At 34.4% G+C, this 16,567-nt stretch overlaps 1 protein-coding gene across 11 annotated transcripts in view; it reads right to left on the bottom strand.

Moving 5' to 3' along the window:
* Positions 1-16,567, bottom strand: part of MCTP1 (multiple C2 and transmembrane domain containing 1) — a 679,042-nt gene that overhangs the window by 230,509 nt on the left and 431,966 nt on the right. For all 11 annotated transcript variants that reach the window (XM_031949501.1, XM_031949457.1, XM_031949335.1 and 8 more), the window contains one exon: positions 2,239-2,425. In XM_031949501.1, the coding sequence (XP_031805361.1) occupies positions 2,239-2,425 (187 nt within the window). The remainder of the gene's footprint in view (positions 1-2,238; positions 2,426-16,567) is intronic.

The raw sequence follows: 16,567 nt of genomic DNA on the forward strand, positions 1-16,567 counted from the left end.
TCTGAAAAGGTCATACAATCTCTCTTGGTCTGCTACCCAGTACTACTCTCCCCCTAACTGCTACCCACAAAAAAAGGAAAAGAAAGGAAGAAGAAAAAGTATATATATATATATAGGGGGGAAAATTAACAATTTTTTTTAGACTGGGATATTCAAATAATGTTTTGCACCATAAGGTCTATTTAATTTGTAGGCTTTGTATATATTCAGCTACAAATGATTAAAGGACTGCAATGGAGTAATTTCTTCAGGACTGTTTGATATGAGGGTGATGTCAGTTCATTTAAGATCCTGAGCACAACAGGTGAGAAAAAGTTAACCTAGAACCTTATTAGTAAATGAAAAAAATTAGCTAACTGATTAAGCTTCCTAAGATAATCAGTTCAATTATGAAAGCATATCCTACCTCAGGCAGAGCAGAGTTCTACCATTTCTGGGTGATCACAAATTTAGAAATCAAATTGCTTGTAGCCTCCGAATATACATAAATGATTTGGATTCTAGGAATTGATAAGTCTTACTATTTCTAGAAGTAACTTTCTCAAACAGCACATCTTAAGTTTCTCAGAAAAATTCAGCCTTGCAATATAGTTATGAAAGCATATTATTAACATTGCTTAAAATTTTGGGAAATATTTATCTTGCACTTTCATATAATGTTTTATATTTATGTAAGAAGGAAAATATTTGATCATTTATACAGTACCAGAAATTATGGAAAGCATATGAAAGAAAGTGATCAGTTTAATAAAGTGATCAGTTTAATAAAGTCTATCCAAGGGGGAGAATACAGTAATAGTAATTTGGTAGATTGTGCTTAAATTTCTACGTTAACTAAATGATTCAATGTGTAGGATATTACTAAAATATTAATTCATTAAGTATGGCTTACACTTATTCAAAATTTTATACTGCCATTTAAAAAAATCCATTTGACTTTTAATGAAGATCTTTCCATGAGAAGAGGAAAATCTGTTTTGGTAATACCCAAATTTGAAATAATTCTCATAATTATAATTATGTTTTCAGAAGATGTTGTACAATACTTTAACTCTGGGTTGGTTTTTAAAAATATGATGTTTTGCCTTACTAAGTCACCTCTATTAAACTGTGTTTATGATAACACTATTGGTGTGTGAGTTGTACAAGCATTAACAGACAGCTGATTCAGTGGAGATATCCAGAATAAATTTGCTGAAGCGCACATCCTGCTAATCTGTTTGAAGAATATTGTAGAGCATTAGTACCAGCACTTCATGTTATCTGCACAGCCTGATAAGGTACATCTTTATTAAATTCAGTTATTGAAAGGATGTCAGTCAGCGAATAGGAATATTTTAAAATCTAAAAAAAAAAAATTAAGCAGTTCTTTGTTAGTCAGAGCTTGGTTTAATGGTTGAGTGTCTAGAGAAGCCTCCTAAACACCTGGCAGCATTGTACAATAAAAGCTTTGTAATTTTAAGTGGAAAAGCTCCCCACCACCCCCATCCTTCAAGGGTAGTGAGACATTTACTTTTTAGTGCTTTCATTAACAATAAATGATGGAGTAAGAGCTCCCCTCTCTGTTGCTTCAATAAAACTACATAATAGTTGCTTAACAGTGTGAGGATGCTGGGAAATAGAGCAATTTGGTTCAAAATATTTGAAATTGGGAAAACCCATTCACAGTACCAATTTTGAAATTAGTTACACAAACTCATTGATTTGAAGGCAATTAAAAGGTGAGAGTGCTTCATTCCCAATGAACCATACTTAACCACTGAGCAAAAAGAGAGGGTTTTTTCTAGTTAGATGAAAATGAAATCTACTCCTATACACTAAGTTACCACAACCTACCAATAATCCTAAGTGGGATTAAACTCCATTTTATTTGAGAAGAAAGAAAAAACTTATTTGAAACTATAAAGAGTAACAATTCATTTTTAAAAAAACAAAGTAATAAATAAATCAATTAATAATTAATTAACAGGAACCTGATAAAGTCACATAATGAAAATCATAGAATTTGAGCTAAAGAAAGCATCTGAGAGATGACGAGTAATAGGGCAGCAGATGATATAATTGCTGCTACAGAAAGGATGAAACCCTTAGATTCTCAGAGCTTTGTGTTTCTATATTCCTCAGACAGGATGTGTTCTCAGGAATATTTCTGACACTGCAGGTAAATTATTTACATTTTCCTCTAGTCATGTATGAACTTTGAAGAATGAGTGTTACATACATGAGGTAGATACATACATATCTCTTTAATATCGCTTCTCGTTCCTTCTGGTCCTCCAAGGAATTTACAGAGAGGTCAGATATACTGACAGTAGCGGAGGCTGTCAGGGTGACCAACAGCACCAGATGTCCTTCACCCTCTTCCAGCTGTAACTCCAGTTTGTGAGTCTGTTCTCTACTGAGGGCTGACAGGTCGATCTGGCACCTAGAAGCAAACATTTTGAATCAGCAAGTGGCTTTCTTCCCGGGATCAAACGGCAGCAGTGCAGGCCGATATGCTCAGAGCTATGTGAAAAATAAATCAGTGCAAATATTTTTTTCTGGCCATTGGAAGGATTTATCTTTCTACCAAGCAACATCTCTTTCTGACACTCAAAATCATCATAATATTGTATTATTTTTGAGTTTTCTCTAAAAAAGAAAGGGTGAAATATGTATTCTGGCTTAATTACTTCCCAATTTTTAGAGTCCCCAGCCTCGAAGCTCATAATGACAGAAAGAAGCCTTATGTTTGTGGGATTTGCCCTAGAGTAAGACTGTAGAACTGAAACCATAATAAGCAGCCTAGGGAAATAAAACAACAGGCACAAACTATTGAGGAGTTAGCAAAATATTATAGTTAGAAACTGTTCACCTTACAACTTCTATCCTTTCTCCAATATTCATCGAGCAGAGGATTGGAATTCACATTATCATTGTGGAAAGTGCTTAAATTTTAAAAATGTCAATATATTCAAAGTAATCCATGTAAATCTAAATATAAATCAACTAAAACATATGCAAATGGTAGGATACGATTATGTATGACACTTGTTTCCCAGCATTTACATCCTGCAACATCCCCCCTTCCCTGTTCTAGATGCCACTCTCACCTTGCAAACTCTTTTCATAAAAATGTCAATTGATTTTGAAGAGAAAGATAATGTGGTGACCGCAAGGCCAATAAAGTGAGAGGAAGGTGGCAGACATGAATAAATAGGCATTTAAAGACAGGAAATAGCCAATTACAAGAATAAATATGGTTCTATAAACTGAGTGTTAAGCTATCAGGAACAGATTAAATTCTTGCCTCCCTCTTCATCCTCTCCCACTCCATCCCTCCTTATTCTCTATTGTTTAGCTGTTAAAATTAAACTGTGAATGGGGCTACAATGTTCCTGATGGTTCTCAGGTATTTGCTCTAGCAATTTCACAGTCATCTAAGTTTGACGCTTGACTTGTATGGGAACAGAAGGGAACTGGCAAAGATGGGAGTTGAAGAATAAAAGTGATGGTCAATGATAGAGATGTTTGTGTAACTGGAGTCTTGCGGTTAAGATGACAAGAACCTAGAACTATCTTTATATCAAGCAAAGATACACTGTACTCAAAGATAAAAGCAAAGATACACTGTACATAAAATTGAAGTCATATCAAATTACTATCAGTTCAAACAAAAAGCACATGTTCATATATATTGTTTCTTTCTTGAATTTTATTCGCAGCTACCTACTAGACATTTATAATGCCCTCAGTTTTTGTCTGTTTGTTTCTGCTAATACATTGATTATTCTTGTCATCAATAAGATCACATTCATGTCAAAATGTTAACAGGTCAAATCATACTAGCTAGGCTTCTATCTTCTCATGAAGTGGAACTCTTTCAATATGGACGCTTCTCTGAAGAGTTTGGATCACTTAAAAACTCATTTCACTAAAAACAGCAGATTCATGTCTAATAAGAAAAAGAATAGTCCATAAGAGGTCTGTGATCAAATGATGTTATGCCAAGGCAGATTTTAGAGGCTCCTGGATGTAACCAGACAACCTAGGTTTGAATCTTCTCTCTGATATTCACTGAAACATTCAAGTGTATCAAATCTCTGATCTCAGTTTCCTTATCTGTGAAATTTTTACATGACAGTCAAAATAAATCACCTCTGAAGTTTTTGGGCTCTTCCTTCCCTCTGAATCTTACATAAGTCATGGGTATTTCAGACCTTCTGGAATATCAGTGCCCTACTTATGATGTTTCCTGCATTCCAAATCAAGTATCACGAATAATATGCATAAAAAGAAACCTGCATTTAAAATATTTTTTTTCCAATTACATATAATTTTTTATTATTAATTTTTGAAAATTGAGTTTCAAATTCTCTTTCTTATTCAGTCACCTTTCATTTCATTGTGAAGGCAAAAAATTTGATACAGATTATATACATGAACTGTGATGAAATATATATCTTTGATTAGTTGTGTTGGCAAAGAAAATAAAACCCCCTTCCCCCAAAACAAGAAAAATAAAGTTTTAAAAAAGTATGCTATGTATTTAACTTGTGTAGGACTGCTTGCCATTTGGGGGAGGGGGTGAAGGGAAGGAGGGGAAAAGTTGGAACAGAAGTGAGTGCAAGGGATAATGTTGTAAAAAAAATTACCCAGGCATGGGCTCTGTCAATAAAAAGTTATAAAAATAAATAAATAAATAAAGTATGCTATGATCTGTCTTCAGTCTCTATAAGTTCTTTCTCTAGAGATGGATAGCATTTTTTAAAATTGTAAGTTCTTGAGAATTGTCTTACATCATTGTATTGCTGAAAATAGGTAAGTCATTCGCACTTGATTGTTGTACAATATCATAATTTTGTACAATGGTCTTCTTCTGCTTACTTCACTTTGTACCAGTTCTTGTAAGACCTTCTAGGAACCTGCATTCTTCCCCCTCTTCCCTCCCCCAGGCAATTGGGATTAAATGACTTGTGCCAGGTCACACAGCTAGGAAATGTTAAGTGTCTGAGGTCACATTTGAACTCAGGTCCTCCTGACTTCAGGCCTACCACCCTATCCACTGCACCACCTAGCTGTCTGGGAACCTGTATTCTTAACATCTTTCAGCCAATTGTACTCCAATTGCTTTGGAATATCATTTAAAAAATCTTCCTGACTTCATTTAATGTCTTCTTCATCAATGATTCCCTCAATATACAAATTTATTAGCATCATGAAAATTACATAAAGATGAGAAATTATATTATTCTTCCTGTTACCTTCTAAAATGTTGTACCCTCAAAATTCTCTCCTCCCCCAAACCTTTGGCATCTTCTTCTTTAGGAAAAATATGTTTTTTTAAAAAAGACTGTTTTATGATCTCAAAATTACGTCACTTGCAGCATGGACCTCTTTTGTGTATACTTAGCTACAGTATAGCTCCTATTTTTCTTCAATGCTATTTCTACTTCTTCAAGTAGAGGTATTGTGGCTATTCTTGATGGTGAAAAGAGTTTGTTATGAAAACATATAGATTTTTCCTTTTTTTTGTTCTTGTACTTCTTCAGGCTTATCCTCAAGTATACTTGGGGCAACTATATGCTTTTCTCTTTGAGCTTTTAAAAAATTTGTCTCTACACTTATTTTTGGTATATTTGGTAAGATTATATTACTCAAGATTTTCTACCATTCTCTTCCATAAGATTACTCCAAATGAGTTTAAATTATAAACTGGCATTGCCTTTGGCCATCATATCTCTATATGGCAAAGTGACCAAGTGTTTGCTGACTGAAGTAGTTTCTGTTCTTTCTTGCCATAAGTCTACCTTATGACAAATCGTCTACAATATTTAAATATTCTTTTGAAATTGTGATAGTCTATATTATATTGTTATGTATTCTTTTGCCCATTTTCTATTTGTTGCTATCAACAGCTTGCTTAAATGAAGCTGTATTCCCCTCAGTGATATGACATATTTTCTGTAATAAGTAGGGGTTGTGACAGTTTATAGATTACTCAAAAATGAACTTACACTGGTAACTATTTCATGTTAAAATATAATTTTTATTTTTTATGACTTAATTTGTTGATCACTATGTCCACATCCTCTATAGTGTTACTGTTCTACTCAAGAAATTCTAGTAACTCACTATTATTTCTAGGATCAAATATAAATTCTTTTGTTTAGCATTTAAATTTCTTATAATCTGGCCTCTTCTAAACCTACTGGTCTTCTTACACATTGCTTTTTCCCATGGATTCTATGGTTCAGTCATTCTGCTATTTGTTGCACATCCTTCTCCAGCTTCCATCTTCTTGCCGTGGTTGGAATGCTCTTTATTCTCTATCCCCACCTTCACTGCTTCTTGGAATCTCATTTCTTTTAAAATTCAGCTCAAGTTCTACCTTCTATATGAAGCCTTTTCTGATCCCCTACCCCGGGTACCAATGTTCTTTCTCTTTCTCCTATGAAATAATGCAGAATAATATGCCTCTAGGTTAGCTAATAATATTTAATATTTATAAAGTGCTTATTATGTGCTAGGCACTGTGCTAAGTGCTTCATAAATATTACATCATTATAATTACTACATCATTTATTACATAAATATAATTATTACATACTTAAAACAACCCTGGAAGGTAGGTACTGATATTATCTCCATTTAACAGAGAAGGAAACTGAGTTAAGGTAAAGTTATATGACTTGCCCAGAATTATATAGCTATAAAGTATGTGAAACTGCACTTGAATTCAGGTGTTCCTGACTCTAGGTCTGATACTCTATACCATCTAGCTGACCCATGGAACAAATCCTTCAAATACTTGATAACATGCATCATGAATCCCTGTCCTCTCCCAAAGTCTTCTTTTTTCCAAGCCAATCATTCCTCTTTTTCTTCAATTGACCTTCATGAAACATCATCTTAGAAACATTAACTCTATTAATCATCTTCATTGTGATACCATTTTATTAATATCCTTCCTAAAATGTAGTATTCAGATTCCAATTCTGCTATAAACAAGAAAGCATAAAATAATACTTCATAGAACTGAACACTATACTTCTTTTAATGTAGCCTTAGGCTACACTCCTTTTAATACTTGCACTATCCCCTAATTGACTACTATGAACCCTACAGTTCACCAACACTTCAAGTTGATTTTGTTCAAATAGTTACAGGATACTTCTTAATGCAGTATTTATTGGATTGATTTTTTTTTGTACCCAAGTACAAGGCCTTAGATTTATCTCACTGAATTTCATATTATTATATTAACTTCAATATTCTGGCCTGTCAATATCTCTTTGACTCTTGATTCTGTAATTCACTTTTGTTGTTGTTCAGTCATTTGGTCCCATGACTCTTCGTGAATCTGTGCAGCAATCAATGCTGTCCACTTTTTGTCTTGGCAAAGACAAAGCAATGATTTGTCAATTCCTTTTCCAATAGATTAAGGCAAACAGGAGGTTATCTCATGTCCCCAGAGTCACAAGTATCTGAGGTTAAATTTGAACTCAGGTCTTTTTGACTCTAGGTCCAGTGCTTTATCCACCAAGTCATTTCACTGCGCAAGTATGGAGTTAGCGCTCTCAGATTTGAATTATTTGTCAACTGGATAAGTATGTCTTCTGTGCTTTTATCCAAATCACTAATAAAAATGTTAAGAAGCATAGGACCAGAACAGCTATCTCCTTTGAAGAATTTTTAGTTCTCTGCATTCAGCTGTTCATGCTCTCTTCACCTCTTGCCTAGAAATATAACTTACTTTTTTTTAATTAGAAATTTCCCCAATTATCAATTTATTTCACCAGTTATCATTTGTTTTTCTCCCTCTTTTCTCCTACCTCCTACTAAAAGAAAAAAGAAAAGCCAAGCTATTTTAATAAATAAACATTGTCAAGCAAAACATATTCCCACATTGGACTAATTGCTGTTTTACCTCCAGTCTCTCCCAATTCTAATCCATTTTCTACTCAGCTGCCTAGGTGATCTTACTAAGGTCCAGGTCTGACCAGGTTACATCTCCCTCACTAAACAATCTCCAGTGGCTCCCTATTGTAACCAGGATAAAACATAAAAGTTCAGCATTTAAAACTCTTCCCAACTTCCTCCCTTTCTACTCTTCCAGTCTTCTTATACTTTACTCCAATCTGTGCACTCTATAATGGTATATTAGATTTCTGTTACACAGGACCTCTAGACCTTTGGACTAGTTGTCTCTCATCCCTGGAACACTCTTCTTCTTCACCTCTACCTCTTAGTTTCTTTGGCTTCCTTCAAGTCAAAGCTTAAATCCTATTTTCTTCATGAAGACTTTCTTCTTCTCTCCAGATACTAGTGCCTTTCCCTCTCGGATTACTTTCCATTTATTCTACATGTGTCTTATATGTATTTAGTTATTTACAGACTGACTCCCTCATTATCATCTGAGAACCTTGAGGGCAAGTCTGATTTTCACCTTTCTTTGTACTCTTAGCACTTGGCAGAATGCCTAGAATATAGTAAATGCTAAATAAATGTTTGTTGACCACCTGAATAACTGAAATGCCCACAAAGAAAACAAAGATTGGAAAAGTAGTTGGGCAAGACCAATTATACAGAAAACATCTGCACCGGAGGTAATACAAATGCGAGAAATGGAGATACCATTTTGAAAAAAAATAAAAACAAAAACAAACCCACAAAAAAACAACCAACTTAAACAACCTTAGATTTAACTGTAATGAAAAAAAGTTTACTGATAAAATAAAAAATTTGCAATTAATCAAAAAGCATTTACTAAGGACCTATTATATACTAGATACTGTGCTAGGTGCTGAGGATAAAAAGGTAAAACTCCATAGCACTTGTCATTCATAGATAAAGACTTTCTTAAGCTTTCATTCATAAATCTGGCAAGTCATGTCTAAAATATTTCAGAAACACAATTATCATATAAGACAGGCCCTACTTTAAGACAAAAGAACATATTGATTTTTTAAAATAAATAACCATATTGACTTTCCTTAGAAATCAAAGAAGTTTATATTGATAGAAAAAATAAGAATAGAAAGTAAAGAATCAAAAAAACTAATCCATTTAATTTACTTATGATTAAAAAACTTGCTTCTGTTACCATCATAATTTTGATAACTTCAAAGAAAACATATAGATTTCTTCAATCTAACATAATAAAAAACCATCTGTCATTATAAATCTAAATAACAAATGCATGATACATTTTCTATGAAATATACATCAAAACTGGATCACTACAATGATATAGAGTACAACCAATAAATGCTTTCTAGATGGGATCCACAAAGATTCAAGAAAAGGGTGATCTAAATAAATAAGACAGGAGCACTGGATTAGAAGGACATGGATTCAAATTCTAGATCTGTCATTTGCTGCTTGTGTGACTTTGAATAAGTCAAACAACTTTTCTAAGACTTGCCTGTAAAATGAGTTTTCCTAGCCATAAAATAAAGTGTATTGACATGATGACCTTTTAGGGATACAGAGTTGGCTAGCATATTTATAGAGTTTCTTTATCCCTTTCCACCTTTTCCCACACATTACATTTGTGTATATACAAACATATCCACATATAGAAAGAATATGTAGATTTGTGTATATATACCTATACACATATGTAGACAAAGACAGAGAGAGACAGAGAAAGAAAAAGAGAGACAGACACAGAGAGATGGGGGTGGGGGGGAGGGATGGAAGGAGGGAAGGAGGGAGAGAGGGAGAGCCAGACAGACAGAGAGACACAGAAAGACAGAGGGAGAGAGAGACAGAGAGACACAGAGAGAGACAGAGAAACAGAGAGACAGAAAGAGACAGACAAAGACACAGAGAGACAGAGGGAGAGAGAGAGACACACAGAGACAGACAGACAGACAAACAGAAAGGGAGAGAGACAGAGGGAGGAAGAGAGAGAGGGAGAGACAGAAGGAGAGAGAGAGAGAGAGGAAGAGACAGAGGGAGGGAGGTGCTATAAATGGTCATTTACTTGGGCAAAGAATTAAGGGAGTGAGAGAGTAAACTCTGAGAAACTGCAAAAATTATTTCTGACCTCACAATTCTTCCTGAAATCAAGGTCATTTAAAAATAATAATACTTTTTTTGTATTATTATATGGTTATGAAAATTAGGATACTGTAGTCTCTGAAGGACTGAAAATGAATATTACCCAGAAAGCAATGGAAAAGTCCATGGTGATTATGAGGTAACCATATCATAAACAGGAAATTACAAAGAAAAAGAATAAAAGCAGGTAAGAAAGAAATGTATGAGAGAAAAAAGAAAATTGATTGGTTATGGAGAGTATGAAATAAGCAATTGCTAACTCATGTGTTCCATTGATATCTTTGTCACGTCAGAAAAAAGTGGGGAAGGCCTTTAGCATATCTCGTCTTTGGTGAACTTATTTGAAAATACAAATAATAGTTAAAGATGGGCAGGGATGAATAGCTTGTAGTATGCATCACTGGAAAGAATATTCACATTGATAAAATAACAGTTTAGCATATTTTTGCAGATTGTCAATTTCATTTAAATCTGCAATTTTCTAGCATAATTATGCATAGTGCACTGCTTCTGGTAATTTCTGATTTCTTATTTAGTCTTTGTGAATTAATTTGTTTTAGATTTTGCAACTTCATTTTCCTTTTTTTTTTTAAACAAGTGGGCAAATTCTTTATCAATTTTATTATGTGGTAAGAATTATGATTTCACTAGTATAATGAGGAAGGCAGATGAAGAAACTATCTCTATCAGTGCAGATTGTCATTTCTTCTACAACTTAAAGTCTTAGAAAGTTGCCTGAGGCAGTGATAGAATTAAGTGATATCCCCATCATCACACAGGCAGTATGTGCTAGATATGGTCCTTGAACCCAGGTTTTCCAGACTCCAATATCAGGTCTATTCACATTGCCACAACAGTTACATTAGTTTTGAAAACAAACAAATGAACAAATAACAGCCCTTTGTTCTAGTTATATTGCTTTAAAATTTTATGTTTTAGTCAATAATCAAACATATATTAAGGACTTACTATGTTCCAGGTATTATGCTAAGCACCAAAGATAGAAAAAGAGGGGAAATAGTTCCTTTTCTTAAGGAGCTCACAGTTTCATGGGAGAGGCATTTGTTGTTGTTCATTTATTTTAGTCATATCCAACTTTTAGTGATAATATTTGGGATTTTCTTGGCAAAGATACTGGAATGATTGCCATTTCCTTCTTCAGCTCTTTTTACAGATGAGGAAAATGAGGCAAAAATTTAAGTGACTTACCTAGAGTTACACAGTAAGTATATAATCCAGATTTGAATTCAGGTCTCCGAACTGGGAGAGGTAACAAGTAAAGATGTCCACAGAAAGCTATATATAGAATGAATAGGAAATAATTATCAGCAGGAAGACACTAAGATTAGGAGGGGCTTGCGAAGGCTTTCTGTGATGGTAGGATTTTAATTGGGACTTAAAGCAAGCCAGGGAAGCCAGTAGGCAGAGTTGAAGAAAGATAACATTCCAGGCATCAGAAACAGCCAGAAAAAAAGCCCAGTTCAAAGGGATGGAGTGTCTTGTTTCTGGAAAAGCAAGAAATTCATTGTCATTGAAGAGTTTGTGTCAGGGAGTAAAGTGTCAGAATACTGGAAAAACAGTAGGCTAGGTTTTGAAGAACTTTGAATACCAAGTAGAAGATTTCTATTTGATCTTAGAGGGAGCCAATGGAGCTTTCTTGAATGAGAGGGTGGAGATGGTGAAATGGTAGAACCTGTGCTTTAGGAAAATCATTTTAGTGTCCCAATGGAGGTTGGATTGGAGTAGGGATAGATATGAGGGAGGCAGACTCAGCAGCAGACTATCATAATAGCTCAAGTATAAGGTAATATAAGAGCCTGAACCAGGGGGTGACAGTGTCAAAAGAGAACGAGAATTTTTTGAGAAATGTTTCAAAGGTGAAATCAACAGTCTTTAGCAGTGTGTGTGTGAGAGACAGAGAGACAGAGAGAGAGAGAGAGAGAGAGAGAGAGAGAGAGAGAGAGAGAGAGAGAGAGAGAGAATGAGAATGAATGTTAGTTTGGAACCAGGATGACTCCCAGGTTGTGAACCTGAAGGAATCAAGAGAATGGCTTGGCTTTTGACAATTACACCAAAGTTAGGAATGGGGGAATGTAGGAGGGGAAAACAAGTTGTAATGTAAACTGTCAGAATGATTGTCTGATTTTTCTTTACCTTTGTTCAGTAGCATATTTGTAGAAGCAAAGGCAGTAGATGGTGGGAATAATTCAAGGCTGAAGTTTGGTAGGGCACAATTAGTAATATAATAATAGGTCTAGGAACACAAGAGAAGAGGACAGCATAGAAAGGAACCAATTTACTAAGCAGTTGAGATGGGGGGGTGGAGAATGGCTTTGGAAAGAAAGAAATCAGAAACTGTGGAATTGATGGTTCTTATGTGTATGAATAAAAGGGTTAGGTAAGAGAGGATATAGGATTAGATGCAAAGCCCATCGACTGTGGCCAGAAAAAGAGATTTTAAAAATCGTAAACTTGGAATTTGTACATTTTTGGATGATGGCAAGATCAAAGGTAGGGCCACTTTTGTGTGACTGACATGGGATGGGAGGGAGGTCAGAGGAAGTGAGTAGGGTGAGGATCTGAGTGATTAGGGTGTTTGAGAAGACAGTATATATGTTGAAATTCATAAGTAAAAGGGCAGAACTAGGAAAGCATAGCCAAGATGGTGGAGAGGGAGTTGTTGATATCTCCCCAGTTTCTTTTGAAACAACTTTAAATTAAGCTTCAAAACAAATTCTGTAATGACAGAACCCTGAAAAGGATGAGGTGAAATAATTTTCCAATTTAAGATAACTTAGAAGTAAAGCACAAAAATTCACTAAAGGAAACAGCTTAAAAAGTGGAATTGGTCAAATGGAAAAGGAGGTACAAAAATCCACTGAAGAAAACAACTCCTTAAAAAGTAGAATCAAGCAAGTGGAAACTAATGACTTTGTAATGACTTGATATCTGACTTTGTAAAGATATCAAGAATCGATCAAACAAGGTAAAAAGTTTAAAAAATAGAAGAAAATGTAAAATGCTTCTTTGGAAAAAAAAACTGTCTTGTAAAAGATAATAAATACAAGGAAAGATAATTCAGAAATTATTGAACCATCTGAAATCCATGATTGAACAGCCTCTCTGAAAAAAGTATTGAGAACAATTGCCCTGATATCCTAGAAGAGGGGATAAAATGATAATTAAAAGAATCCATCAATCATCTATTGAAAAAAGATTCCAAAAGGAAAACTCCCAGGAATATTACAGTCACATTTTAAAATTGTCAAGTCAAGAAGAAAATATTGCAGGTAGCCAGAAAGCAACAATTCGAAGATCAAGAAGCCACAGTAAGGATTACAAAGGATTTTACAGCTTTTACATTAAAGGATCTGAGGGCTTGGAATATGATATTCTGAAAGATAAAGGAATTTGGATTACAACCAAGAATTAATTACCCAGAGAAATTGAGCCTAATCTTTTAAGGGGGAAAAGAAATTCAATGAAGTAGGGGACTTTTAAGCATTCCTGAAAAAAACACCAGAGCTGAATAGAAAATTTAATGTTCAAATAAAAGACTCAAGCATAAAAAGGTAAACAAGAAAGGGGAGAAACCATGCTGTTTAAAAAGCTTAAATTCTTTACATCCCTACCTAAGAAGATGTTATTTGTAACTCATAAGAATTATATCTCTAATCATAAAAGAGGGAAAAGACCCACATATGCAAAAATGTTTGTAGTGCCCTTCTTGTAGTGGCAAGAAATTGGAAACTGAGTAGATGTCCATCAATTGGGGAATGATTGAATAAGTTATGGAAGCTACTGGAATATTATTGTTCTATAAGAAATGATGAGCAGGCTGATTTCAGAAAAGCCTAGAAAGATTTACATGAAGTGATAATGAGTGAAGTAAGCAGAGTCAAGAGAACATTGCATATGGTAATAACAAGATTATGTGATAATCAATTGTGATGGACCAATTCCAATAGACTTGGGATGGAAAATGTCATCTACATCCAGAGAGAGATGGATCAAAGCACAGTATTTTCATTTTTTGTTTGTTTATTTATTGTATTTTTTCCTCTTTTGGTCTGATTTTTCTTTCACAACATGACAATATGGAAATATGTTTAAAAGGATTGCATATATTTAATCTATATGAGATTGCTTGCTGTCTTGGGAAGGGGGAAGGTAAGGGAGGAGAGAGAGAAGAATTTAGAACACAAAAATCTTACAAAAATGAATGCTGAAAACTATCTTTTTGTGTATTTGGAAAATAAAACACCATTGAAAACAAAAAAGGAAACAAGTGTATATCTATTAAGACCATAAGAAGGAGTACACATAAATAGAGGTTTCAAGTATAAGTTGATTTTGAAAAAATGATTTAAAAATTAAGAGGTAAAAAAGAGGATTGCATGGGGAAAAGAGGCAAAGGAAAAGCTCAAAGGAGGAAATTATATCATATGAAGAGTCATGAAAGACCCATTACATTGGAGAGGAAAAGGCAGGGCTGCAAGCATTGTATGAGAGCAGGAATTGGGAAGGAGAGGAAAAATGCAAGCCAGTTACTGAATTCATTAAGGAAGGAAGGAAAGAGGTAGTGAATTTATTAAAGAAAAAAAGGAGAATGACTTGGAGTTCTTTAGACAAAGTTACTAAGATTTTGATTGGGTGGTAGATAGGAATTGCATGAATCCTAAAGAAACAGAAGTTACTGAGTGATGGAAGTAGAAGAAGAATTTGGAAGTGGCAATGAGGAGCAAGAAGTATTTCAATTCCCTTGTCTTAACCCACAAACTGAGGAGAATGAGTGCAGCCAGTGCTAGAAAAGGTCATCAAGGAAGCTGTGTCACCCAGGAGAAACCAGGGTCCAGTGATACACAGAAGTTAGAAATAGTAAGAGAGGCAAAGATTTAGAATAGAGAGAAGTTCTGGAATAGGCATTCCAGATAGGGAAGGAAGTTTAAATGATAAGCTGTAGCATTTGGAATTACTGGAATGCATAAGGCACGAATAGGTGTGAGAATGTTCATCACTGAATGGAAGGTACCAATCCTCTGTATAGCACAGAAAATAGTAAGAGACACTTAACACCTTTGTGATCCTGGGCAAATCACTTAACCCCGCTTGCCTCTATTTTCTCATTTGTTTACAAAATATCCTTTAGATGAGGATATAGCAAACTACTCCAATATCTTTGCCAAGAAAATTCTCAACAGTCATGAAGAGTCAAACAGGACTAAAATTAATGAACAATAATAACACTAATCTTCTCTCTAGAGGAGGTCTGGAGATCTGATTGGAGACAAGTGCAGAATAAGAGAGAAGAAGCATAGTCTGGTGGTCAGAATGGAGACCCTGTTTCATTAATCCTTTCATCTCCAAAGGATGGAGATTAGGTAGAAGACAACCTCTTTCTCTTCTGATTTTTCACATCTCTTTTGTTTATTTTGTGGTTGTCCATTTTTTGATTTTCTAATTTTTTAAACCACATGTCTTGATAATTCAATATTTCTTTTACTATTTAATTAATGTCTGTTAAGGGACAGGTCAATTCTCTGGGAGCCTCCACAGCTGTGGATCATAGAATCTGAAGGAGATACAAGGCAGCCTTTTCTGATCCAAGTGTTGTCAACTGAGAACAAGATAAATTGGAGACAGAAGGAAGAAGAGGGAGGTCAGACAACGCAATGGCCTTTCAGTCAGAAAGGTCAGAGAACAGCAACTTCCTCTCAGTCTCTTTGTATCATCCTCTCACAAGAGGAGATCGATTCTGGGTTGGATTTCCAGCAGCCACTGTCCGGTGGCTCCCATGTATTCCAACAGCTCTCCCGTGTATTCCACCAAATGTCTTTTTTGAGATATAAATATATAAATCTTCCTCTGAGTAGTCCTTTATCAGTGTTTCATAAATTTTGGTTCATTACATCAATGTTAAAATTCTCTTTAAAAAAGAGCTATTTTTTTTAATGAAATTTCTTTAATCCTTTCATAAATGTTGTGTTTTTGTTTTAAAGGTTTTCAAAGTACTGAGAGTTTTTAGAAATAGTAGCCTTAATTAGTCCTGGACACAAGAAAGCACTGATTTATTGCAGAATCTTTTCTTGATCAATGCATTTGTTCATTTTCCATGATTCACTGTATAATATCTTCTTGTTAAGTGTTTTATTATACTCTGGCTTACTTTATCAATGAAATTTCTTCATTTTGTTCAGTCAATCTTTCATTCAATTTAAATTAAAAAAACTATGTAATATGTTACTTTGGGACTGAAATGTATTTCCTTTGTTTTTTTGAATAGTATATTCAAATTTATTTGAATTTTCCCATGAATAATTAGATTTGAATAATTATGTTTGATATTTCTTTACTCATTAAGATATCTATAATATTTGTTTTTTTTTTAAATTGAGGTTCTGACACTCATTCATGAGAATTTCTGATGAGTTAAATGTGACATTTCTCACTTTCAGTAAATTCTGTTCAACTCTACTTCATTTTCTGTTTCCAATACTTTGGGGTAGTTTCCTTGTATAGC

Source organism: Sarcophilus harrisii, chromosome 1 (assembly GCF_902635505.1).
Source record: "Sarcophilus harrisii chromosome 1, mSarHar1.11, whole genome shotgun sequence".
In the NCBI taxonomy this organism is placed as follows: domain Eukaryota; kingdom Metazoa; phylum Chordata; class Mammalia; order Dasyuromorphia; family Dasyuridae; genus Sarcophilus; species Sarcophilus harrisii.